The 27,180-nt window shown below is 35.7% G+C and overlaps 1 protein-coding gene across 3 annotated transcripts in view; it reads left to right on the forward strand.

The window, feature by feature from the left end:
- Window positions 1–27,180, forward strand: part of FSTL5 (follistatin like 5) — a 494,012-nt gene that overhangs the window by 440,197 nt on the left and 26,635 nt on the right. For all 3 annotated transcript variants that reach the window (XM_081134469.1, XM_081134467.1, XM_081134468.1), the window contains 2 exons: window positions 1,055–1,162; window positions 7,683–7,807. In XM_081134469.1, coding sequence (XP_080990595.1) covers window positions 1,055–1,162; window positions 7,683–7,807 — 233 coding nt within the window. The remainder of the gene's footprint in view (window positions 1–1,054; window positions 1,163–7,682; window positions 7,808–27,180) is intronic.

Consider the following 27,180-nt stretch of genomic DNA (forward strand, 5'->3'; position numbering starts at 1 on the left):
ATCTAATACCAAAACAGTAGCATGGTTCTGTTAGCAAAAAAGGGATGAAGACACTGATACAGAAATGCTTAAATAAGTCTTTTCAGGATCTGATCATTACTCCAGTAATCCAAAAATACAGGTAAAACACAGGGCAATTTTTAGAAAAAAAACACTTCAGTAAGACTATATTGCCAACCTGCTAGTTAAAATATGAATCTTCATATGGTCAACCACAACAGTAGTTTACCTTTAAATAAACCCACTGAGGAAGGATTACATTATGAATTAGGACTTGGAAATTCTCTAAGGATATTCAACAGAGCTATAGAGAGAAATGCTTTCAATATTGAGTAAAAGCTGTTTTATTGAATGCAATTTGTTTTTTGTTATAAAATTTATATATGCGACTACTGCAAGAAATTACTTTAAAAAGTGGTTAACTTATAATATAAATAGCTTGAAATTAAGGTGAGTGAAATAACTGCCTGGAAGCAATTTGTTTTATGGAACTTTTATTTTAAGTAAATGCTAAATATTATAAATATTAGCAGAAAAACACATTTACCATATCTTGTATGGTACAAAAAAATTGCTTCTCCTTGTTTCTGTGATTTTAGATCCCTCATTAAGGAAACTAAATTGAGTAATCTGTTACTAGAGTTACATCCATATATCACATTATTAGGCTTTTAAAATTATAGATGGTCAAATCTCATAACCAGCATTGGGATGGAAAAATCTAATAATTTAAAAGTTCTCACCTGTATTCAACAGTTGATTTAAATGCACATGTTAATCACTTATATCTTGAGTTTTTAAATAACTTCTCCATGACACACAATTTGCATAGGTAATAAGTGAACATAAGACTTTATAAAATGGTACAAAAACATGTTTGAGTAAAGTATCAAATTTCTAAATTAATCAAGTAAGAGTTTAAAAAATTAGATAATTGGCAACATAAATTTTTAATCTGACACCTAAACTCTTAAATTCTTTCATAATTTCTGGCCTAGTTTTTAACTAATGCTTCAGTCTGTAAACATTTTTCTCCAACTCCTATTTGTTACAGGCAGTAAGCACAGACCCTGTCCCAGTTAAATTACACTACGACAAATCGCATGATCAGGTCTGGGTGCTGAGCTGGGGTAACATGGAAAAGACTTCTCCGACACTGCAGGTAAGTCCCTTTCAGTATATTTGAGCAAATAATGATCTTTAAATCTTTAGCTATCTCATTGGATATTTAACAATGATATCCTTACACCTGAGGCCTGTACTTTAATCGCATGTAGATCACTGAAAAAGGTAAAAGAAAGTAGATTTTTCAGTAGTTTTTTTGAGTTGGAACTATTGTAGGTCATATTTATCAAAGATTGGGTTTAAATACTAGAAAAATAGCCTATGATGACAAAGCTGATGGTGTTAGGAAAAACAACAATAAAAAACAAGTAAAAATTTACGTTCTAACAGTTTCCTAACTCCCTGCAAATTTTATAAGAATTTTAAAAATTTCCATTTCTCTTTTCAAAACAGGTCTGTAGGGTGCGGCACATGAAATGGAGACCAGGAGAGGTAGACAAAGTTTCAAAGCAGATCTCCATTTGTTTCCAAACACATGGCATTTCATTATTTGAGCACAGGCTTGTTTCTAATTGGGAAATATGTGGTGTCATTTGTGTGGAACTTGCTTCTGTCTTGAAGTTGTTTATGTGAGAACTTGACAGATGCAGAAAAAATATAGTATACATTTTGACAATGACTCTTTGGCACCATCTTTAGATTTCTGGAGTTATAAGTTTAAGAGGAGACAGAGAGAGGATGAGAAGGAATGTTTGGGCCTGGAAATGCGACTTATCTATTTCTCAAACCTCCTTGAGGTTATAGCACTGCCTTGTACATGTCTCTTCTTACAAAGTCCTAAGTCATTAACCTTTGGCCAGTTTTCAGTAAGTCTGTTAATGTGATTTTTAATTAATTGTCAGTACCAATACTTTCTAATGTTCTGGAAGTATTTTCAGTATTATAATATTTAACTTACAAAGAGCAGGTCTATTGAAATGAAATATTTTAAAGCAGCTATCAGAATTAATGGTTTACTTTATATTTCACTAGAAATGTGTGCCATTTGAAACATCTAAAATATGAGACGGTATTTCAGTTATCTATTGCTGCAAATCAAACCCTTCAAAACTTGAGGTCTTGAACGAAATTAAAGGGTGAGACACCACTCACAGATTCTGTGGCTTAGGAATCTGGGCATTTCTGCAGGCAGGATCAGGGAGCAGTCACGTGGCTGCCATCATTTGCTAACAAGAGCTGGGAGGTCCAAAAGGGCCTAACTTCTGCGTCTGTTATGGGGTGGTCGTGCTCAGCTGGGAGCCATGTGTTTCTCGCATGTGCCTGCTCATCCGTGAGACTGGCATCTTCACAGGATGGTGATACCAGGTTACAAGACAGTGGAAGTCCCTAGGCCAATAGCAATCTGGGCTCCAGGACTTACATGAGGAACTTCCACCGCAGCCTATTGGTGGAAGCAAGTTACACTCCCTGCCTGCCCTCAAGGGGATGGAGCAATAGCCAGTCTCTTGATGGAAAGAGCACGCTCTTCATTGTGGACAGCTGTTAGAATGATCTACCGCAATATGCTCATGGGCTCTAATTATTTGATATTTTGTATTTAAATATAATCTTGACAAGATAAATGGAACAGGTATGATTTAAAAATAAACTTTAGGCAAACATCTTTAATATCATACAGAAAAGTCTTTGTACAGGTATTAAGTAACTTTCCATACATTATGCAGCCATCTAAAAATGGATTCTTTTTTTCTGAATAATAATAAAAATATATGTTAATAAAATTTAGTGAATTCTTAAAATATTTTCTGGATGGGAGTGAAAGCTAAGTGTCACACCTGAAAAAAATAAAATAAAATTTAGGAATAGAGAAGTGCTATTAAAATGATATATACAAGAATATTTATAAAGTGTATGTGTGTTTGTGTATATCTACATGTATATCTATGTAGATGATGGATGACAGATGATATATAGATAAATAGATAGACAGACAGGCAGACAGAAAATGCAGGGTCTGTGGATCTGAGAGCAGGTCATTTCTTAACCATGGAGCCTGTTAGCATCTATTCTCCAGCCCCAATCCCAGTGGGGTTATGTGGTGAAGACTAACGTCACCGTGCATGTTCAGCACAGTTGTACTGCAGGAAAGGACCCCGAAAATATGTGTTTCTAAGTGTTTTTAGGCTGCTTGCCCATCAGCCCATCCTCTCCTGTGAGAGATAGAGATTATTACTTAGGAATATATACAAATCTTGACCTAGGAGAGGAGGGGCAGATATGTACCTTGGAACGTCAATAATTGGATCAAAGGCCTTAAGTCTCTAAGTCTCTCAGGAGCAAAACACCATCTCTGGCTCCCAAGGCATTTTTGCTATGCTATCACCCTTTACCAGGTTTGCCAGTGCCCTTGCTTAGAAAGACCCGACTCTGCAAAAATGTCAAAATATTCATGGATAATTGTCTCCCAGCAGGTTTATCAGGAAGCATCCCCAAAGAAAATGGGATTTAAGATTTGTTTGAAAATGGACACAATTTTCCTTTGGAGAAATTGAATTCATCAAACCAAAATCATGGGCAAGCTCTCACTTATGCTAGAGTGTCTCTGTGCCATAATGTTGAAAGCTTAGATTGGAAAGAGAAATTGATGCTAGGATGGAAAAGCTAGGAAGTCACTGTGTTGCCCTAATGCCGTATATCTTATAATGGTACCCACTGACCCTTGAAGGAGCATAAGCATTTTATCAAGGATCAGAAAGGCCTACTTATATTCTTTCTTTGTGTTTTCCTTTTGATTATAAATAAATATATAAATCTTTGCCAATTATGAAGGCAAAATATATTATTTTCTGTGATATTTACAATTAATTAATAAAAACCCATGAACTGTCATTTTAGGTTTGTAAGACTGTGATTTTTCCAATTAGTGTTCTCAAATAAAGTCTCAAAGATTTATCATAGCTATTTCTCTTCTTTAAAAGACATCATGCCTGATAAAAAATTTTTTTTTCTAAAAATCATGAGACTATCATCTATACAGCTTTACAATTTCTATGTAATATCTTTTCAAATACACAACAATTAGAGAAGAATTTATCCCCAGGAAACAACTTGGGATAAAGTCCTTAGATTTTACTATTGGTCAGGAAGTAGGCCAAGGCCAGCTGGGAGACAGGGGCTCTGGGTTTGCGAAAGGCATCACACATAGGGACACCAATGGCAGGATGCCTTTAGGAATGAGGCAGGGGTTGTTGAAAGATGGGGCCTATTGATTAATGAGCATCAGATCAATCTGTGCATCCTTGCATTTAATTGTCTCAGCCCTGAACTTGGCAATCCATCACTTCCTGCTCAATTCCAGCAGTGAGAAAGACCCAGAATAATCAGGGAACAAAGTCCAGATAGAGGGGAACTAGAGAAGTGGCACTGTGTTTCTTACAGCCTAGGACTATACCCATTACTCTGTTAATATAATAATTTTTTCTAAAATGTAGCCATTACAATAAAATGTCTATTATAATGACTACAATCCAGTGCCAACATTCTCACTAATATTCACTAATAAAATAGGTATAGTTGTCAAATACATTGATTCTCTCTTACTCCGAGCTTTTAGTTAAGTGGAGCCTTATGGTTGGTTCTGGCAAATGGGGTCTGTTGTGGATAGAAACATTCAAGGAAGTCAGTTTGTCCTTCAGTAAGGAATACTGAGTGAAATCAGTAGATATCCTGCCAAATCCTTCAGGGAAAGTAACATGTGTGAAGCAAAATCTGTATTTTCTAAGCTAATAAGACTTAAAGGTTTGTTTCTTGTTTGGGGGTTGTTGTCTTTTTTTTCCTGGTTTGTTTGTTTTCAACTGTAACATAACTGAGCATATCCAGATTTATAATAATTAATCAATTTTTACTGAACATGCGATTTTCAGTGAAACTCATAAATAAACTCACTTGAAAAAAAAATTAACATTTCAGAAAAAAACAACCCTAAAAATAAAAATGCTATTTACTTCTGTTATTAAAACAAAGGAAGAGACTTGGTTTGGAAAGAAGGAAGCCTGCTTGGCTTAGACAGTCAGTCGATACTTTAGAAAGTTTGATTTGGAGGCCATATGTAAAAAGGATTTAAAAGGGGGGAAAGGGCAGGAAAATGTTTTAAAAAGCTAACAGAACAATGGTTGTGCAGCAGAGACAATAGAAAAAAAATGTATTGACATGATAAACTTCGAAAAAAAACACCTGATAGAATTTGCTGCATAATAAGATATGAGGAATAAAAGTTTAAATATAGCTATCTTTTCTTTCATGGAAAATCAAAGTTTTAAAAACCAATTAAGTTGAAGTTAATTATCAAAAGGTTTATATGCAACCAAAAAAGACCCTGAATAGCTACAGCAGTTGGAGGGATCACTTTACTGTATATCAAACTATACTACAAGGCCATTGTAATCAAAACAGTCTGGTATTGGTACAACAACAGACATAAAGATCAGTGGAGTAGAACAGAGACCCCAGAAATTGACCTATGCCATTACAGTCAGTTAATATTTGACAAAGGAGGCAAGAGCATACAGTAGAGTAAAGACAGCCTTTTCAATAAATGGTGTTGGGAAAATTGGACAGGTACATGCAGAAAAAAAGAAACCAGATTACCAACTTACCCCATACACAAGAATAAATTCAAAATGGATAAAAGACTTAAATGTAAGTCAAGAAAACATAAAAATCCTGGAAGAAAACATAGGCAGTAAAGTCACAGACACCTCACATAGTGGAATATTCACCAATATATCTCCCAGGGCAAGAGAAATAAAAGAAGAAATAAACAAATGAGACTACATCAAACTAAAAAGCTTCTGTATAGCAAAAGAAATCAGCCTCAAAATACAAAGGAACCCCACTGTATGGGGGAACATATTTGCTAAGGATGCATCTGATAAGGAGCTAATTTCCAAAGTGTACAAAGAACTCAAACAACTCCACAAGAGGAAGACAATCCAATTAAAAAATGGGCAAAGGTCCTGAATAGACGCTTCTCCAAAGAGGACATAAGGATGGCCAAGAGATATATGAGAAAATGTTCAACGTCGCTAATCATCAGAGAGATGCACATTAAAACCACAGTGAAGTATCACTTCACACCTGTCAGAATGGCTTCTATCAACAAGTCAACAAATGACATGGGCTGGCGAAGGTGTGGAGAAAGGGGAACCCTAGTACACTGCTGGTGGGAATGCAGACTGGTGCAACCACTATGGAAAACAGTATGGGGGTTCCTCAAAAAATTAGAAATGGAGCTGCCTTTTGACCCAGTGATTCCACTCCTAGGAATATATCCTAAGAATCCTGAAACACTAATCAGAAAGGATATATGCACCCCTATGTTCATAGCAGCACAGTTTACAATAGCTAAGATCTGGAAACAGCCCAAGTGCCCATCAGTAGATGAGTGGATAAAAAGCTGTGGGACATTTACACCCTGGAATACTGTGCAGCTGTAAAGAAGAAGGATCTCATACCCTTTGGGACAGTATGGAAGGACCTGGAGAATATTATGCTAAGTGAAATAAGCCAGGCAGAGAAAGGCAAATATCACATGATCTCACTTACATGTGGAATCTAAAGAACATAATAAACTGGGGAACAAAATAGATTCAGTGACATAGAAGCATGGAACAGACTAAGGGATCTCAGAGGGAAGGTGGGGAGAAACTAACCAAAGAATTGATATACGTATATGCATAACCCATGGACACAGACAATAGTGTGGTGAAGGCCTGGGGAAGAGAGTGGGTGCAGGGTGGAAGCAGTCAATAGGAACAAAAGGGACATCTATAATATTTTCAACAATAAAGATAAATTTTTAAAAGGCTGGTGTGGCTCAGTGGTTGAGGGTTGAACCATGCATCATGAGGTCGAGGATTTGTTCTCTGGCAGGGGTGTGCTGGAGTGGGGGGGCAGCCAATAGATGTTGATGGATTGATGTTTCTCTCTCTCTCCCACTCCCTTCCTCTCAAAAATTAATAAAACCATTTAAAAACCAATTAATGATGAATAGTTGGAAAGAACAAACCTCTGATTAAAACTTACTTAAATCTGTTATTTTCAATTTATAGGAGAAAAAAGTTTTATAATATTTTATCTCTTCTGGAATTTTTATGATCTAAAATATTTCATATAATTTATTTTGCAGTTTTCACTGCTATGCTTCCCACTCTGTTCCATAGATGAGGCAGTTATACATCAATCATACCTCAACAGAGCTATTTTTAAAAAAGAAAGAAAGCTAACATCTTATTTACATATGTATGCTTGCTTTTATTTTTCTCTTTATAGAAAGTTAAAATTTTTATAATACAGTTGTTTAGATGTATATTTATTTTATATTTTAAGCAGGGACTGTTCAAGACAAATCATTTTCTTTTTTTTATTTCTATGTAGCAATAGAAATGTCTATGTTGAAAATAAGCAATTATAGAATTGCAATTTGCTTAATAATATACTAATTTTGAGGGTGGCAATAAAGAGCCCGTGCCAGAGATTCTTTCTTGTCTAGATAAACAGAAAGCGGAGACTACTAAGGGAGTGCGTTGCCAAGTCCTAACCGGGGTTCGCTCTCGTAGGTGATCACGCAGGCCGGTGGCAACGTGCCGCACCACACCATCCACACGCAGCCCGTGGGAAAGCAGTTTGACCGGGTGGATGACTTCTTCATTCCCACCACGACACTGCTCATCACCCACATGAGGTAAGTGCTCAGAGGAGCGCTCGGCTGTAGGCTTCTCTCCTCTCTTGACTGAAAGCCCCGAGAAGCCGTGACAGACCCTTCAATTACACAGCAAACACACAAAAGTGCACATGATTTAGTTTTGTCTCAGGTGCTTGATGAACTTTTATTCATCAACATTAGTGATGAATTTCCTGTCATATATTTCTTCGTAAGCCTAATAGAGAAGTGAATTGATAAAGATAGAGTTGCAGTTTTAAATCAGTTTTGCAGTGATTATTTTTGCCAATGCTCCCTACAGTCCTCTTAGGCTTTTGTAAAATGCTGACATCTGTACTTGACAAATGAAAGAGTCACTCTCACAGAAATCTATTCAATGCATTGTAATAACATTTTTGCATCGCTTTTTGCCTATTTAGAAATGCATATAAAATTGTATTAAGAAGTACAGTTAGGTTGAAATAAAATGTTTGCGGTCTGCCCTTTGAGAAAACACGCTGCTGGCACGTTCTATCTGCGTGTGTTTACAAGCGGTGAAAAAGTAATAGTTTCTAGTGACGTCACTCCACAGTTTCATGGAAGCCGTTTAAATGCTTAAAAGGGCGAGGCTTTGGATATATCACAATGTCTAGTATTATGTATCTTAATAATTTATTGAAAAAAAACTTAAAAATATTGCTTAATAGTGTTAGTGAATCTGAACCAAACTAATTTTTTGATCTGTTTGTCAAGTGAATTCTCCCGAGGGGGAGCTGCTCCATCTGTGTTATATGAGCCATTATCTGATTCTTGTGTGTATTAAATTCCTGCATTAAATTGAAAATTATCTCATCAAAAAGTAGGAGCTGTAAGAATTCTGAAAGAGCGCAAAATTCAACTTGCAAAAATAAAAAGGGAAATTAATAAATCAGAATTGTGACTCGCAGTCAAGACATTTTATATAAGCTGGTTTTTGTGCTGCCAGTATGTCTTCAAAGAATTTAGTATATTTCTCAAGCAGTTGACCATTATTTTCAGAATGCTTGCTATGTGCTCAGCAATAAAGTGATTAAAAACCATAAAATCCTATGACAATTATTACATGTTTATATGGAAAATAAGTAGAACTGAAAAGTATTTATATGCATCAAAGTGATAATTTTTAAGGTCTGGCTGCAAACACTATAATAGTTTGGAGGTTAAAGAGATCAGCATATGAACTGAAGATGGTACCACTGGAGATGTTACCTAAAAAAAATATATGTTTTTATACTTATTTGATGAAGATAAAATTTTATTTAATTGCCATTAAGTGTTATGATTAATAAATATTCCTTTGCTATTTTCACATGGTTGATAAATTTTTAATAATCAATAATTTAATATGAAACACTTGTACCCCATTCTCCCATTTCCTATTACTCTATTTAATTAATGAGCTTTGCTCTTTTTTTTTTTTTTTTTTAATGCACTATTAATGCAGTTATTTAGAGCAAAATCCCTGTGGTTATGAAACCAATAGGTTATTAGTGTATAGGTTTAGGTATTTCTTTTACCTTACAACAAGTGAATTGTATCATGGTAAAATAGCTCCCAGAAACAGTTTAACTTTGTCTGGATGCAGTAAGTGCTGTATGTGTGTGTACTTCTGTGTTTGTATGTATAATTGATATGCTTTCAGAACACAGCATCTGTTTAGGGTCAACATGACTACTACCTGGCTGGAGATGGAGCAAATAGTAATTACAACATCCACATAATGTGAACACATATAAGGCAAAATTGTATTTTAGTTATTTCTATATATTATGAGAAACATTGAAAAGTATGCTTTAGGATATTTTTTAATGTTTTTATTCCCTTTAGGGATGTATAATGGAATGAGTGAGTGTTTTGCCAATACTTGTAAGAATACTAAATTAAATTATAGCAAACCTACCTGCAGATAGATCCCATTTTAATGAATGTGAAGGATCCAATTTCCTATTGCACTTCAAAGTAATTACTCCTGTTACTAAAGAGTAAGATTAGCATGCATTTACAAAAACAAACAGTTAACTATGTAAAGTATTTTAACATAATGAGGATTTATCCCACATCAGGAAACCCTGAGGGACAGATAGGGTCTTTTCTCCTACCAATTTCATGTATCATATTTTTCTGACCAAATTCCACATGTGTTTAACTAGGTGTTGCTGAGATTGATCTTTTTATGAATTGTGTTTTTCAGAATTTGAGACCATTTTCTCACTGTTACACTTGGCATACATTTCCAGGTCAATCAGAAGGCCTGACACAGAATGTGTTTTTAATTAGTATTAGTTTTCTTCCTCTGACCTCTCTTCACATTAATCTGTTTTTTCCTCTGATGGCAACGCCCTCATTTCAAATAATTTATATCTCCCATGTCTGAAAAGCTCCTGGACACGTGTCAGGATTTTATATCCTTGGTGCCTAAAAACCTGTAGGCACTTAATTCATGTTTCTCCTAGGAACAGGGATAAAGAAGGAAGAAAGTACTGCTCTGTTTCCTAAACCAGAATATATAGTGTCTGGGGAAGAGCAATATATCTTATACACCTCACTGCGTTTCTCAGCAGGTAACACAATATCAAACATGCAGCGAGCTCCGAGCTCAGCATCGGGAGCACATGAATTGTGAATTGTGTGGAAGCAGCAAGCAGCAGTAATGAGAACTTACACCTCCTGTCAGACAGACCTAAGCCTCAATGTCCCAGCAACCCCATTTGCCATTGGCTCCTGTGGCATTTGCCAGCTTACTTCATTTTTTCCCCTAAGGATTGGCATAAAATAATGTTTGAATATTAAGTTGATCATAATAGTTGTCCAGACTACTCATGATCTACACTGGAGCAGGGAGTCCCCTGAGAGTAGTTACAATTTTGCTGTAAGTCCCTATTTTTCCCTTTTTGGGTTTCTTCTCTTTTTTTTCTCTCCACTTATTTTTTTCATTTATCTGTGTCTATAATTCTTAACTTGTTTAATCTGGTCTGTAAATTATATCAAGATTTGAGAAATTCAAGAGAACCAAAATCTCTGTGTAAATTTACATTAAAAAATAAACTGGTAGTTAGAAAAAAAACAAACCTAATCAATGTTTGCAAGAGCATTTGAAATTCTCAGCACTTTAAAAACCTTTGAGAACCTAATTGAGGTCCCTTTTCAATGGCCTAAGGAATTTGAATTTTAGGAAACTAATTCTACCATTTAAAAAATATTTGAGAATGAGCACCTGGTCCCACCCACTCATTCAGCTCCTCACCTGAATTCCATCCCACACCCTGAGCCTCACAACTTATGCCGCATGCACTTATTCCTATTTTTTACTATAGAGTAAGGGCTTATTAGTGAAAATACCTCATTTTGATTTTATTTCTACCTTCCTTCTCCATAGCAATCAGATTACCTGAGCCCTAGGCTAGGGATAAACAAAATACATCAATGCTACCTACTCTATGTTTGATCTAAATCAAAATGGTCTTTGATATTGTAGTGTTCTGGTTATTGGACCAAAAGTGTGTCCCTGGCTTCCTCTCTCTTAAATATGAGTGCTTGTCCAGGACATAACGCAGAAAAACTCCAGAGCAGCACCCAGCCATTCTTTAGACACGCGCCTGTGAGCCCACTTGTGGCTAGGATCAACTAAAATTCCTGGGAGATGAGAGAGGTTGCATTACAATCCTATCTCCCCAGTAGTTCTAGTTACTTGCTGAGTTTCTGAAAGGGAATAAATAAATACTTACTGAGTTTATTTTTAAAGGTTATTAAAAGTCTATAGTAGATTTTTGGCGTCTTATTGAATTCATTGGGGAGACACTGGTTAACAAAATTATGTAGGTTTTAGGTGCACAATTCTACAACACATCACCTGTACACTGCGTTGTGTGTGCACCACCCAAGTCAAGTCTCTGTCCATCACCATTTATCCCCACTACACCCTCCACCACCTTCTCTCACCCCGCCTCCACTGTGTGTGAGTCCCCCCTCCCCAATTATTTACGGAAAATTTAAATTACTTAAAATTTAGTTAATAATGATTTTCTGATGCTTATTGAAATATACTGATTCAAATCACTATAATTTTATGGCTTTTCATTTTTAAGTAAGAATAAACACTTTGTATCATTTGTTTTGTTAATTTGTGCAGAAATAGTTCCACTGAATATTTAATACATGATGTATATTTTACATTTGTAATTCATTGCACATTTTAGTTAACTGGCAATATATATTAATTAGGCACTCTTTTTCACACTTGCAGTTAATAGATAATTTTCTTTAAAAACCTTAAACTTCAGCAAGTAATTCAGAAATCCTGAATTATAAATCTAAAATTAAAGAGATTATCCAATGCAAAAAAAGTGTGTTTTTTAATGACATGAGAAATATAATTTTCTTATATGAAGAATTTCAACTTGGAATTTGTTTCTATATAAAAAAATATCTGGGTAAGTAATATTAAAATAAATTGTTAAAATGAATATACATGTATAATTCTCAGAAGAATCAATTATGTCTATTTAATTTATAAAAATTAAAATAATAATTCATTATTTTTAAATCAGAAGCACTCTACAAATGTAAAGCAAAATGTTTCATTATTCTACTTATAATTTCTACCCAAAGAACTAAGTTATTAAAATATCATTACATGTAAATAGACATATTTAAATAATATTATAGTTCTACTACTCTTAAATTTTTTATGATATGGCTAATACATGGGGGATTTAGTAGTTTCTGTTATCATTTTTTTAATTAGCAAGATATTAAAAAGTAATCTGAAACTACATTTTTTTTAAAAAATGGTGTTTTACAATGGTTGTATTACAATGGTTGTGTTAAATTCCAAAGCAACTAAACTTTATAAAGAACACTTTCATAATTGATTGCTATAGTTTTGGTACCATTCTGAAGAGAAAAAATTAAATGTTGATTTCTTGTCATGATATGTGTATAGATTACAACTTTCTCTGCAGGTACTACTAGAGATGGTATACAAGGAATGAAAAACAATTGGTTTGCATTAATTTATCATGTTACATATTTTTTTAGTTTTGTATAGAGATTAGGGGGTGAGAATAACTGAAAAAATAAGAGAAGCTACTGAGATGGCAGATGTCCAAGCAATGAGTGATGAAATGTTTTCATGGAACCTCCCTTGAAAAATTTTTGATAATTCTTCCAAAGAATGATTTATTTTTGGTTAATGGGGGATAAAAATGAGAACTTACACAGAGGCCAGTGTAGTGTGGAGATGGGAAATTTGATACAGGTTAGTGCAGGATTCCAAGAACGCCACAAAATACAAGCAAACAAAAGCAAGAATCAGCAGGTGCCTTTGTTAGAGCTTTTGACTTGTTAAGAATAAAAATAGTTGGAAGGTAGACAAGAGGATAGCAGAAAGATATTTTTACCTAGGATACAGTTAACCTTTGGACTATTTAGGGCTATAAGTAGATATTGTTTAAAATTTTCATTGACTGACTCCTATCTTTGATACAATTTAAAAACAGGTGCCACTTGATGAGCAAAGATGTATTTATAGCCTGACCCTTGAAACATCTGCAAATCAGGCTTCTTCCATCTTTAGTCCCCTCTCAAGTTAGAGTGCTACGAGAGACAAAATTAATCCCATCTAGTCAAGCATGCCGATGTCATTTGCCACCGAGGATACTTGTAGTAAATGGAAGAAGGAAATTACTTCTGATTTACATACTACTTTAGGACTAGTCCTATAAGTAGGAAGGGAAGATGCCAGTTAGGTGGTACTATTTAAGATGCTTTGAAAAGCTGGCCTGCCCTTTAAGTCACCCCCAGCCACCATTCGATTGTGTTGCTTAGAATTTCAAACTCCTCCTCTTGTTTCTTTAGGTTATATTTCTCTAGAGATCTACCTTTAAAATGCTCCTGTTTGAGAGAAAAATAGAGCAGTAAGGAAATTGATATCTTTATTATTGTCATTTTTCTTCATGGGTTGATTGGTTGATTATGCAGTGTCTTAAAATTAATGTTTATAGTTGAGAGAGAGAGAGAGTGTGTGTGTGTGTGTCTATTTATTTCAATCAATAATTACATGAGAAGCAATAAGATGAACAGAGTAGATCTGTAAATCACAGTGACAGGGAGACCTTGAAAGCAACAGGCAGTTTTATAAAAACCTGAAAATGCCAGTTTCCACACTTTTTCCCCTCTCTCCGCTTAACTTGCTGAATAAAATAAGCAAATAAAGATACAAATAATTTTTCAAAAATGTCTTTTTAACATTCTTCCCTTTCTCACCACATACCCACCCCTAGATGATGTTAATGTTGAATGAATATCTCAGATTGGCTAATTCAGGAATTCTGTGGAAAGTGGGCCATAGTGTTATACTTCAGTTTGGATGAGTTGGAGGCACTCTTTTAATACCCTCAACATCAAATGAGTGTTATTGGTGAAAGGGCATAAGAAAGTTACCAGCGATTGGACCTCGGTTCAGCAACCTCAGTATTTGAGTTCTGGCTAAGAAATAATTCAGAGCCAAGACTTAAACACAAGCAAAAGATTATTTAGAAAGTCACTGAGGTAGGAGAAGTGAGCTGTGGAGGAAGTGAGCCAGCTGGGCCATGTGGGCTCAGGAAACAAGTTACAGAGGCAAAAGAAGGACCCTTGGAGCTTAGGAGAAGGAAAGGCAAGAAGACACACTTAAAGGAAGAAGATGCTGGCAGAAAGAAAGAGAGGGAGAGACATTTCGTGCTGGATAAAGAAGGGGGTAGGGAAAGGCTTGGGTGGAGATTTTAGGGGAGAAGCTCAATAGAATGCTCAGCAGCTTTCCAAGTGTGTGGTCTCCAATGATTGTTCGGCACCAGGGCAGGGGGTCCTTACTCAATGCAGCTGATCCTGAGGTCAGCCGTGTTGCTTATCTGGTTTTTTTGCTTTTCTGGGTCTGAAGCTGACACACACCTGAGGCCTAGATGTTATCTCTAATTTGACCGAAACTCTGTCTCTGTGGTCAATAGACCGGATGCTTTGTTCCTAAGATTATTTGATGTGGTTCAAAACCTCGTACTCCTGAGGGCTTAATGCTTGAGGGCTTAATGCTTGCAAGGGCTTTCATGGGAGTCATATGAGGCTATTCTTCGGCCCCCTTGTTCTTCCTCTAAGGGGTTCTACCACATGACTGACGACTTGCTAAGGGAGAGAAGGTCACCCTGGGGTCAAGGTCCTTGTTTTCTCAGTTTTGCCCGTTGCTAGGTACCCAGGCTTTCCTCCCCAGTCACCTTCAGTATCTGGCCTATCATTCTTGCTCTTCTCGTGCCTGTCTAACTGCCTCTACAGAGTGTAGTGGAAGAGTGTGTATGTTATGTGTCATTGAATCTGCTCCAACGTCTGGTGACCCTGTAAATGAGAAATGTTCACAATGTCCTGTCCTCAACAGCCCTGCTCAGCTCCTGCAGACCCGTGCCTATGGCTTTTTTATGGAATCAATCCATCTCTTATTTGGTCTTCCTCTTTCCTTCTGCCTTCTATTTTTTCCTAGAATTTTTGTTTTTCCAAAGAACCCTGCCTTCTCCTGACGTGCCCGAGGTAGAACAGGTTTAGAATGTAAGAGTGCTTGCAGTCAAATGTGACAGTAAGGAGCTAAGGGTTTATTCTCTTTCAGATTTGTCATAATCCAGACAGACAATGGCTATGGCTCCACTGCCAGAGACCAAGAAAACTGAAAAAAGTAGCAGGCACCATTCTGGCAGTCTTAAGAGGAGTCTATAGCACTCCTTTTCTGTTATAAATTACAGCAAGAAAATGATTAAGACAGGGTTGGGTTTGATATATGTTTCCTTAAAGCTTCTCCAAGGGAAAAATAAACATTCTGTGAAAGTGAAAATAAAGTATATCATTCCCCCTCATATTTTATCAAATCTGTTAAAGCAAAATTATATATATGGCTAGTCATATATCAAAACAACTCTGCACTTGTGACTTGATTCACGGACAGGCCAGGTGTATCGAGATACAATTTCAGCACTAAAATTATCTGGTTGCATTGAAATCCTAGCACATCAGAAATTGAAAATATCAATTATTCAATTAATTTTTAGGAAAAATATACTCTTAGGATAATAAGCAGCAATTGAAATCATTTCAAAAAATGGTTCTTAGATAAAGATCTCACAAAATCACAATTCAGTGAAATTTAATATTTCTTACATTCATACTTATATGCTAATTCCTCCCACAATGAACTAACAAAAAAATGATTCCAAATATCCCAGGAGCCAGAGGCCTTTCTATCTATATTCTCTCAAATAGTGAATATATGAAACATTTATAAAGTCTGAAACTATGACCTCTTTCCCTAGTTTCTTTGCTTCTTCATTCCCTCTACTGCACGTAAACACTAACTCTGGATTGTCAGGACTTCCTATCTGCTGGGATCCTTACCTCCCTAGAGCCTAAGGTCTACTCTTCCTGAAAAAAAGAACGTTCATAAATAGTTTATTAAACAAAATGTATATGTATACTTTTACTAGTGAGTATGCACATACAATACAAATCATTGTTGGTAAACCTTATATTGGTGCAAAGCTTCTTCTACATAAATACTCGATAACTTTCTTCACCTTATTTCTAAAAGAAGTAAACACACCGTACCCTTCAGGCTTTGATCTATAATGCCATTCTTCTTTTTCATTATGGTTACTGGATTTGTCTTTATTTTAAGCAGTACTTTCAACCTTCATTACCATATTAGTGCAGCCCAACATTGAGTGTAAAATATTTAGACAGAAAATCACTGAGTGCTTAAAGCCAAGTATTGTATGTTTGTGCTCAGCTTGTTATCTTGATTACTTCTTGAGTTAGAGAATCCTGTCTGCCTCCTACTTGGTCCTGCATTGACAGGGCTCTGAGCCTTATAAGAAAAGAGCCTATGCCCGGCTGGTGTGCCTCAGTGGTTATCATCCACCCAGGAACCAAGAGGTCACCACAGTTCAATTCCCAGTCAGGGCAAATGCCCGGGTTGCCAGCTCAATCTCCAGTAGGCGTCATGCAGGAGACAGGCTAACGATGATGGTTCTCTCTCCTTGATGTTTCTATTTTTCTCCCTTCCTCTCTCTCTCAAAATCAATAAAAACATATTTTGTATAAAAGAAAAAGAGCCTAGTGCCCAAAGTGGATGAACCAAATAGGCCAGCACCTCTTTCGACAGAATATCACTTAGTCATATTAGTAGCCTGCATTTGCTATATAATAGTTTTGTTGTATGAGGTTGGATTTACAGAGCAAGTTATAATCAAACATAGAGATTTCATTATTTTAAAAAAGGAAAAGTTTTGTGCAGGTATGATTACTAGACATCAAGCTCTAGGATTTAATAAAGGCTCCAAATAGATTGATACGGTAGCATTTTTCACTGACAAAATCAATGAAGCACTAATGACATAATTTAGACACTTTACAGTGCAGATCTGCCTCCTGAGTTTTATTATGCAAAGTAAAATAGCTCTTGTGTCTTCTCTCAGAGGTCCTTGTGCTAATTCATCAAAGTGTTCAGTAAAACATAGGGCCATCGATTTGATAGAATCCAGTAATCTTCTTAGGAGACAGCAAGTTTCTAGGACCTTTTTTTCCTTTGTCACATATGATTTTGGTTTTTGCTGGAAATGGTATTTCAAATTTACTTTACCCTAAGCAGGTAAATGATATGGTTGCACAGATTATTTGTCTCTTCACTTAGTAATGTCAAACAATGGTCATTGGCATCAATTGACATCCAACAGGAATCCCCCGTTTTGGGGTGCAGTGAAGGTGGAGGCTTTATTCAGTGCAGAGCCGGATATAGCACGCCTATGAAACAGCACAGCTGCGGAACAGCTCAGTAGTGTTACAGCTCAATTATTAACAGCAAGGCTGTGGAAGAACATGGACCTGCAGCAAACATGAGGTGGTCCTCACGTGAGGCCCATCTCTGGCCAGACAGCTTAGCTCAGCTCTGCTCCACTCTGGCCCACCTACACAGGACAGCTCACTTTGCTCTGGTCTCAGGAGACGTCTCCAGTGTCTTAGCTCCAGCCAAGTAAACACAGTCCTAGATGGAAAGGGAACTCCTTTGAGACAGAGGAGAGCTGACTTATAGAGAGAGAAGTCCCCACCCCTGGCCCCTGACTGGTCCATTCTCATGCAAATGAGGGCTCCAAATCCAATTCAAACAGTTTGATTGGTCCAAAAAGTACTGTTCCGAGTGGAGAGAATGGAGCTGTTCTGATTGTTCGAAACAAGATGCTAATGAGGATACAGATCCAATTGGACAGGGAAAGTCTCAGTCTTACTGTTGAAATAGGGTTCCAGAAAGTGCTTCACAAGGATTGGCTCCGATGGCAGGAACACGGTGCAGGTGGGAAGTTCTGTGCAGGCAGCAGGCAGTTTAATTCAGGCGTTTCCCTGACGTGTGGCTAGCATGAGTGCCTCTGTTTAGCAAGGGCTGCTAGGCTTTGTCAATAAATTTGAGCCCATTTATCCACCAGGAGCCCTTCCCAACAAGAACATTCATTCTTTGGGTCAACAATAGTAAAAACAAACTCAGATAACAATTAAGATGAATAAAGAAAACATCAAAAGTAAAGATACAATGCAATATATCATAAGAAAGGAGCAGAACTCATCTTTAAAACTTAAGCAGTTTCTTATATGAATTTCATGTGCATATCACATAACCTATTTTATACATATATTTAATAGATTAGACTGTAATATTTTGATACAAGCATATAAAGCATTAACTAGTTCTCATAAAACATGTACACAAAGGAATAATGTATATTGAGGTTTCTAAATCTATCTCTAAGTGGGTATATTATTTTTCTGTTGAAGAAAGATGATATATTTTACCATGGCATCTTCTTTTATGTACTCATGAATTTTTCTAGATGAAATGTTTTATTAAAATGCTAAAACTTTAAATACAAGTATAATAACAAAATTCCATTTTGAATGAAATTCTCTTACTGTAGCTCAATAGAGCAACACTATTAAATAAATGATTTTATCTTTGAGAACACAGCATAAATTAATAATAATAGTCCATAGAACATTTTGGAAATGTTCTGTGACTGTGGCTAAACACACACACACACACACACACACACACACACATAACTTTACAATTTTGTTTGACCGCTTTTCAATTTCATCTGGCAAAGTTAATTTAAAATTAATGGTGGTAGTAGGTAGTGTCTTTAGGTTAACAACATTGGTGGCACTGATATTCTCTATCTTTACAATAATTTGAGGTTCTAAAATTATTCACTCTGAATCCTCCTGAGTTAATATTTTGTACTGTTTTAGCTTAGTTGTACATCTGTAGATGTAGCCTCACTATAGATATCCATGTAGGGAAAAAAAAGGTTATTGTGAGTCAATCAAAGCATATTTGGACAAATGCATTACTTTATTTATTGTTAATATAAGTAAATTATTTATATATTTTATTATTAAATTTATTGGGGTGACATTGGTTAATAAAGTTATGTAGGCTTCAAGTATGCAATTCTATAATGCATCATTTGTATATTGTATTATGTGTTTACCACCCAAAGTTAAATTTTCTTCTGGCACCGTATATTTGACCCCATTTACACTTTACTACATCCCTTCCAGCCCCCTTCCCTCTGGTAACCACTATACTTTTCTCTGTATCCATGAGTTTTTGTTTGTCTTCTTTGTTTACTTGTTGTTTAAATTAAATCAAGAATGCTCACTGTTAACATTCGTTTGTTACTTTATGGTTATGGTGTTGTATCTTTTGCTTCTCTTTTTAAAAAAGAAATCATGCAGCAAAATGCAGGTTTTACAGTTCTTTAATATTTGGTTCAAGCAAAACTAAAGTACATAAAAAGGATGTTAGTGAGCCTTTAAAATTAACTGTAAAAGAGAAACTCACCAAATTACTAAAAATATAGAGAAACTGCCTATTAAATTTAACCTGCCATCAGTCGTGAATAGAAATATTTAACATAACCACATGTGTGTATTAGGAATATTAGGCAACAAATCTCAAACTGGCAGGGTTTTATCCCTTGGTGTATACACCAGCATGATGTAACATACACACCCCACATAATAAATCAAAGCAGACAGCTTCAAGGGAAATAAAAATGACATTTGCCTTAACTACTAGTTGAGTTAGTTATGCTTAAAATCTCTTCTGTATTTGTTTAGGTTCAGTTAATTTTTTTCTACTATGGAAAATTTACTGTCTTATATTTCCTTTTATTTATTTATTATTTTTTTGAGGGGGAAGAGATAATGAACTATATATATATATTTTTTTCTATATTGACAGCTAATTTTCATGAAGAAAAAAAAAAGTACATTGCCCTGGCTGGGTGGTGCTTTATGAGTGTCATCCCATAAAGCAAAATGTTTCAGGCTCCAGCCCAGATCAGGGCACATGCCCAGGCTACAGGTTCTACCCGCAGTCAGGACATGTGCAAGAGGCAAGGCATCGATGTTTTTCTCTCACATCGGCTTCTCTCTCTCTCTCCCCCTTCTCTCTCTAAAATCAATTAAAAAATATTCTCAGGTGAAGATTAAAAAGAAACTTACAGTAATTAATTTTTTGTGATAACATACAAGCTTATTTTTATGCTTAATGTAATTTTGGATACATAAATATAGCTTTTAGTTTCTTTGAAACAAAAGGGAATCAGGGTTTGCATATTCTATGAAAATAGTGGCTGCTGTATGTAACTAAGCTAAGAAAACCTCAAAATAGCCTAGGCTTTTCCCCCTAATAATATAAATTGAGATTATTCATCAATCTTGATTGATAAAGAACATTGCTTATATTTTAAACTAGTTAAAGAATATATTGCTTAAATTCTGTTTAAACACTTAGTTGAATTAATATCAAATACATAGAATATTCTGAACCACCAAAGAATTTTTCATTAGAAAAACTTACAAAACTCATTTAATTAAAACATGAAAATAGATCATTAATTTATATAGGAAATTGGTGCTAGGAAATATTTTTAATAGAATATGGATACATGTATCTTTACATTGGCTAAACACACCTTCCCAATTTCTTGCAAACAGCCTTATTTGCTTGCCAGTTTTGACATCAAAAACCTCTACGTCCATACTGATAATTATTCACAGTAGGAAATAACAGAATCTAAGAGATTTTGAGCACAAATGATTTTGTTGAGAATAGAAGTGAAGTGGAATAGAAACCATTTGGCAACAGTCATCTGAGATGTACATTATTATAATAACTTAGCATTTTACATTTTGTGAATTTTCAAAAGGTATACTGTTTGGGTATCATTATCAGAATCCTTATGAAAATAGAGATTACATTAATCTATGTATTATATTTTTCTTTTTCTGAGTCTGACCTGTGCCCTGCCAACATAAAATTTATATTGAAAATCCTTTTAAAGATACTGCCACTTAGCTAATTTTAAAGGTATTCATTTTACTACCTTTTACTATTTTAAAATACTTGAAAACATTTCTTGAACTACCATATTTTTAGATTTGCAGAAATAGGATAAATTATATTTATTCTTCTGGTTAATAAAGTCATTATTAAAATTTCAAATTCATCAAGGAAACATTTTTCCTATTGTATTTATATAAGTGAAAAATAATAACATTATTTTTTATTGGAAGTCTACAGTGTACAAAATTTAAAGAGATTCACTTTTTTATTATAATTAGTTCAATGATTTCCTAAGTCACACAGAGAAAAATGGAGCAGCTTTTTGAGAAATTTACTTGAAATACAGGCTTTCCATATCATTTATTCATATTGTCTAACAGAGTTTCATCATTAGTTTTCTAACTTTCTTCTTGTCCTACATAGAACAGTCATTTTAATAATCCTCTATAATTTTATTTTAATATAGAAGCTAAAGTCTGAGTTTATAAAGTCAAGCCTGAGTTTATTGTACCATTTACATGCCTTCAGATTGTATTGCTTAGTTGTAGTTTTTTCTTATTACCCCCATTATTATATAATACGTTAATAGTAATTAAGAAACATTGAGCACTTACTCTGTGGCGGACACTGAGCTAAGAATGTTTTATGCACTGCCTCATTTAAAACTAGCGCCTACATTAACTTTTATCCCTATTTTACATATGCTGAATTACTTACCTAATAAGTGTTGGAGCCAGCTATGAACTCAGTTCCGCCTAAATTCAGTGTCTTAGCACTTCGTCCATTACACTCTTTTGAAGTCTTTTTTCCATTTTCAGAGTTCACAACCTGATGACTGATGTGCTCTACAAGTTAGCCTGAGCTCACCTTTAAAACATTGCCTTCCCTGGCTTTTATGTACCTCTGCTACAATAAAACTCAACACCTCACCACAGACCTATACTATGTTTTCTTGCCTTTCTGCAATTGTCTGCAGAACACCTTGCTTCTTCATTGTCTGCCTAATACACCCTTCAAAGCTTATCTCAAAGCCACCTTTCCTAAAATTTGCTGTAATTTCCCTAATTGGAGTCCCTTTGGCATTTTCCATTTTCATTATTTCTCATTTGTAGTTTAGGCTCACACAGACCTAGATTGGAAACTAGCTCTTCAGCTCCTTGGAGGCCTTTAACACAGCATTTAATATCGCTTAGATCAGTTTGATTTTCCTATTCCAAAGGTAAATTATTTCAGAAGGGACAGAGGAAAAATATGGTGTGGTGTCTACGGTTTCTGCAGAGCCTGCAGTAATGTTTTGCTGTCTGCTCATGTCTGACTTCATCAGATCTGTTTATTAATCTGTTCCTCTCCAGTCTCTCACACAGCCCCAGGCTGAACTCCCTTACTTGTCACCTTGCTAATGCAATGAACTCCTTACTGTTTTTCCATACTTCTCATTTTCTCCACACTTCAAAATTCACCAAACAAGAACCACTGATTCCTCTTCCTAAGTTTATAGCTATGGTGATACAACTTGACGTTGGTAAGAAAAAAAACGTAATATATTTCTTATTGCATATTCATTAAATCCAAACCGCATGAGCCCACCTCCTTTAGCAGCCTTGGCTCTTAAAACTGACCTACACATATCTTATGGTCCAGCCAATGTAAACCTGGGCAGTCCCCATACTTTCCTGCTTCCACTTAACTATATACTTTGTCTAAAGTGTTTTTTCTGATTCTGCGTTAGATCTCTTAATTTATATCAGACTCCTGGCTGAACTCAAATGCACTCTAATTCATGCAAGTTTTTCTATTCCTGTGTCATGTATGAGCACTTAGTAAATATTTGTTTAAAAATAATGCATTTAGTCATGTTTCTCTGAATGTCTGCCTGGCATGGTGGTTCTGTACAAAAGGAAAAAGTGCAGTGAGCTAAGTCCCAGTTTGTAGCTTCCTGAAAACTCCATCGCCTTAGGTTCTGTGGAGCCAGGGAGTTGCCCCTTATCAACGGATTGTAACACCATATGGAGACAGCTCAGTTTGCAGATATTTGGATCACTTGAGTCAGCTCAAGAGTAACACCAAGCCTGTAGGATTGCCATCTGCAAGTTTTCTCAGAGTCCTATAAATTATAACAGTTATAGATGGGGCCACTTATTTATTCAATGTGAGCATCTATCTCTATGGCTTATACAAATCCACATTTTCTCTAAGTGCTGAGAAAATTTACTAGGTCTTTGTTCAAAGGGAAACTTCATATTTCATTTAAGATTTGACTAGAACTTGTGATTGAGCAAAACCTTGGACCTTGGGAATATTATAATTCTTCTAAGGTTTAGAGAACCTACTTCTTTCTCTCTCAGGTAGATTTTATTATAAAGCTCCTGGATTATTTGCTTGAGGTTTATGTCTTTCCCGTTATTCTAAAAATGCTCTAGAGACATTTACACAGTGATTTTTTTTTCTGGTTGAAAGCAATGTATATTGGAGTAGATATTTTAATAGGTTTCTTGGTTTTAATGTAGTATCACTGTAGTTTACAGCAATGTTGAATAATTGGTAAGCTTTATAAATGAGTTATATAGAAGCCTACCTAACCCAAGGCTCATATTTCTAAAATGTATTTCTTTCTTTCTCCAACTGAAATGTTATTATTTCCACGCCAGTGATGAATTCCTGGACATGAAATTCAGAAAGTTTGTCTCAACTTTTCTTCTTCTTTTTAAAAAACATATACATATATGTTGACAGTGTTACAGATTTATTTCTTTAAGTGGAACTTACCAAATTATAACACAATGAAGAACAATATCATCAGCAGTTGACACTCAGTTTATTTATTAATAACTTAGAAGGCTCAGCAAGCCTTGTTTATTTGTTCATTTTAATTTGAAATTTTAATATCAGTGTTGAAGAGAAAGCTAATCATACCTTTCAGCAAACATGATCTAGGAAGAGTTTCAAAACCAAGGGCCGTTTTTTGTCAATCACAAGCAGTGCTGATTCACACAGTCCTATGGTGAGCTCTAAGAGGTGCCTTATCTGTGACCAGAAATATTGGGAGAAAAAACATTCTTAAAAAAAGATGACATGGATGAGTTCTAAATAAATACCTCTCAGATGGAATTCTAAAATTTTTTTAATGTCAGTATCAAAGTAAACAAATTATAAACTTGTGTGCTTATTACCTAATGCGCGTTGGGCAAGTAAATGTTTGAACACTGTTAAAATTTATTACTCGGTTTACTAAGAATATCAATATGTACTCAAAACAAATTAATAAAGAGTCTCTCACAGTATTTTTATTATGTTCAATATGTGCCACCGTAAACATCAATCCTACAGTGTAATTTATCTCAGACACTTTGAAGTAAAACACCATTAGTGGTCGAAATCACAGCCATGATAAAGATCTCCATTTCCACAAAGCTGAAAAGAAAATGTGGTAAAAACAAAACTTTCTAAAATAAGTAGGCACTGAGATGTGATCTGGCAGGTCCAGAGGCAGGTAAGTGTTTTGAACGAAATGAACAAATCACCAGCATGGTAGATGTACATAAGGAAACTCAGAACAGCATGAGGAAAACAAGACAGAACCCCATTCTGTGGGAAAATGAGCTTGTCAGACACTTTCCGTAGGTGCAGGGGAAAGAAATAAATACTTCGTCAGCAAGTCCAGATATGTGATTACTCTCACTGAGTTCTCTGCAAAGGCAAAACAAAACAACACACAAATGGAACAAAGATCTGTGTCTGTATGTTGGTGAATCATTACGTGCTCAATGGTGTCATGCTCGTTTTCAATGTAATTATATTGATTAAAATGTGTTTTATATTAATTGGGTAGTGCTATGTTCTGAAATTATCAAAGCTTAAATTATCTTCTACTTGAATTTTTACTTCCAGTAGAAAATAAATGTGCTCATTCCTCATTTTTTCATCATTTAAGAGGCTCCTTCATAGTTGCCAGTATGTTAGAAACAGTGATCACCGATATTTGTGCTCACTACCAAATAATATTGGCATAGGTTTTAGAAAAGATACTTCCTTTACAAGTATCCAAGAAAGGAATAACTATAAAATAGATTTTCGGTTCTAATCTATTATATCAGATCAGATTGCTTGTCTCTTTTAAAATGTTATTTCATATATAATAAATATTCTGTAAAAAGTTAAAGAATCTGGATAATAGTAGTAAATTTATTACATTAGATTTATCTATTTAATTTTACTTTTAAATCCTGTTCAGTAATGATATACTTTAATTCAATTCAATTATATTTTGTTCATTTAGATTTATGAATTGGAGAACTGAAAAATAATCCCTGGTGTTCTTTAGACGTTTATAAATATAGTATTTTTTTTCATGGAACATTATAAAAATCCATTCTGTAAGCAGCATAATATGCTAATTAGGCAGTCTATTTTTTTTTATCATCAGCAAGCAATAAAAGGGAAAATTGAAAAACAACTTATGAAAGATTTCAGATAAAATGTTTTTGTTGAATGGGATATTCATTTTCACTATCAATGCCTCCAGTACAATGAGCTGCTCACTTGTTCTAAGTAGCAGTTGTTATTTTCTCGCTGGTATATTATAAACATTAAAAAAAAAAACAGTACTGTACAGGCTTGGGCCCACTTACAGATAAGTGTGAAAAACCTCAAATGGCCAGATGGGCTTATAGGCACTTCAGACGCCTCAACATTATCGCACTTTTATAGACAGCTATTTGTGTTGAATTTCCTTACAGCTACAGATCTCCCTCGCCCTCCTTCCCTTTGGGGGAACTCCATTCTCCTTACCGAGGGTTTCTTTTGCACACAGCCCGGCATTCTCATTCTAGACAGCCTTGATGTGTGCGGGCTCCGGGAGCTGCTTGCCTTCACCATTTTTGCCCATGCCGTCATTTCCACACCATAGACCCTTCACCAGCAGAAGAAAACAAACTGAAGCATCCCCTTTAGAAGCGGACAGTCCTCCATCTCAACTGGTCACTTTCGAATCTTTTTACTTCTTGTTGCCCACAGCATCTAAGTCATCCCTTGCCAGCAGTTACTTATTGGCAGCCTCATGTACTACCTTCATGTTTAAAACGAAGACCTGCCGAGTGGCGTCCGCTTGCATTCAGACAGCTCGTCCGCCAGAGCACTCCTCACGTTCACAAGATCAGCACATGCTGCTATGGAATTGCCTCTATTGCTCACATGCATTTAGAATCAAGTCATTGCTGCAAATATGAGAATAGCACCTCTTACCTTCAAAAAAAGAACTCAATACTTTCCATGGGATTCAGGCCATTTATAACCTAGTCTCTTTTTTTTCTAAATTTTTTTTAGAGTTTTACTTTTTCTCTTTACAATGCCACCAGCAATATATTAATATTCTATTCTTAAATTACAGTACATATTCAGTATTTTCTGTATTACTTTCAGGTGTCAGACAGAATGGTGGTCAGACAGACAATCATATACTTGACAAAGTGGGCCCCCCGTATTTCCAGTACCCACCTGGCACCGCGCATAGTTACTGTATTATTGACTCTATTCCTTGGGCTATTCTATTTTTTCCTTCCTCATCAGCGGCGCTTCTTAATGTCGCAGGTGGTGGGAATGGCTCTGAGCGCTAGGCCCATGGGGTCCCACCAGACTTGGGTGCAGCAACCTGGGTACTTGGGTTCTGGCTAGGAAAGAATTAGGACTATAAGGGAACATTTATTTGTAAAATTACAGAGGTAGGAGAAGTAATTCCTAGAAGAAACGGGCTCAGGAAACAAGTGATAGAGGCAAAGGGAGGGCCTTTGGGGTTTGAGTGAGGAAGCCAATGCTAACTTGCTGCGGGGGGGGGGGGGGGGGGGAGAGTAGTGGAGAGAAGGGAGAGGGAAGGCTAAGGCCGGGGCTGCTTCCTGGAGGGAGAGAGCTGGGTCCTCCACCCTAATGATTTTAAGGGACGAGATTTTAGGGGAGGTCCCAGGGGAAGATC

The sequence above is a fragment of the Miniopterus schreibersii genome (genome assembly GCF_964146895.1).
Source record: "Miniopterus schreibersii genome assembly, chromosome: 4".
In the NCBI taxonomy this organism is placed as follows: Eukaryota; Metazoa; Chordata; class Mammalia; order Chiroptera; family Miniopteridae; genus Miniopterus; species Miniopterus schreibersii.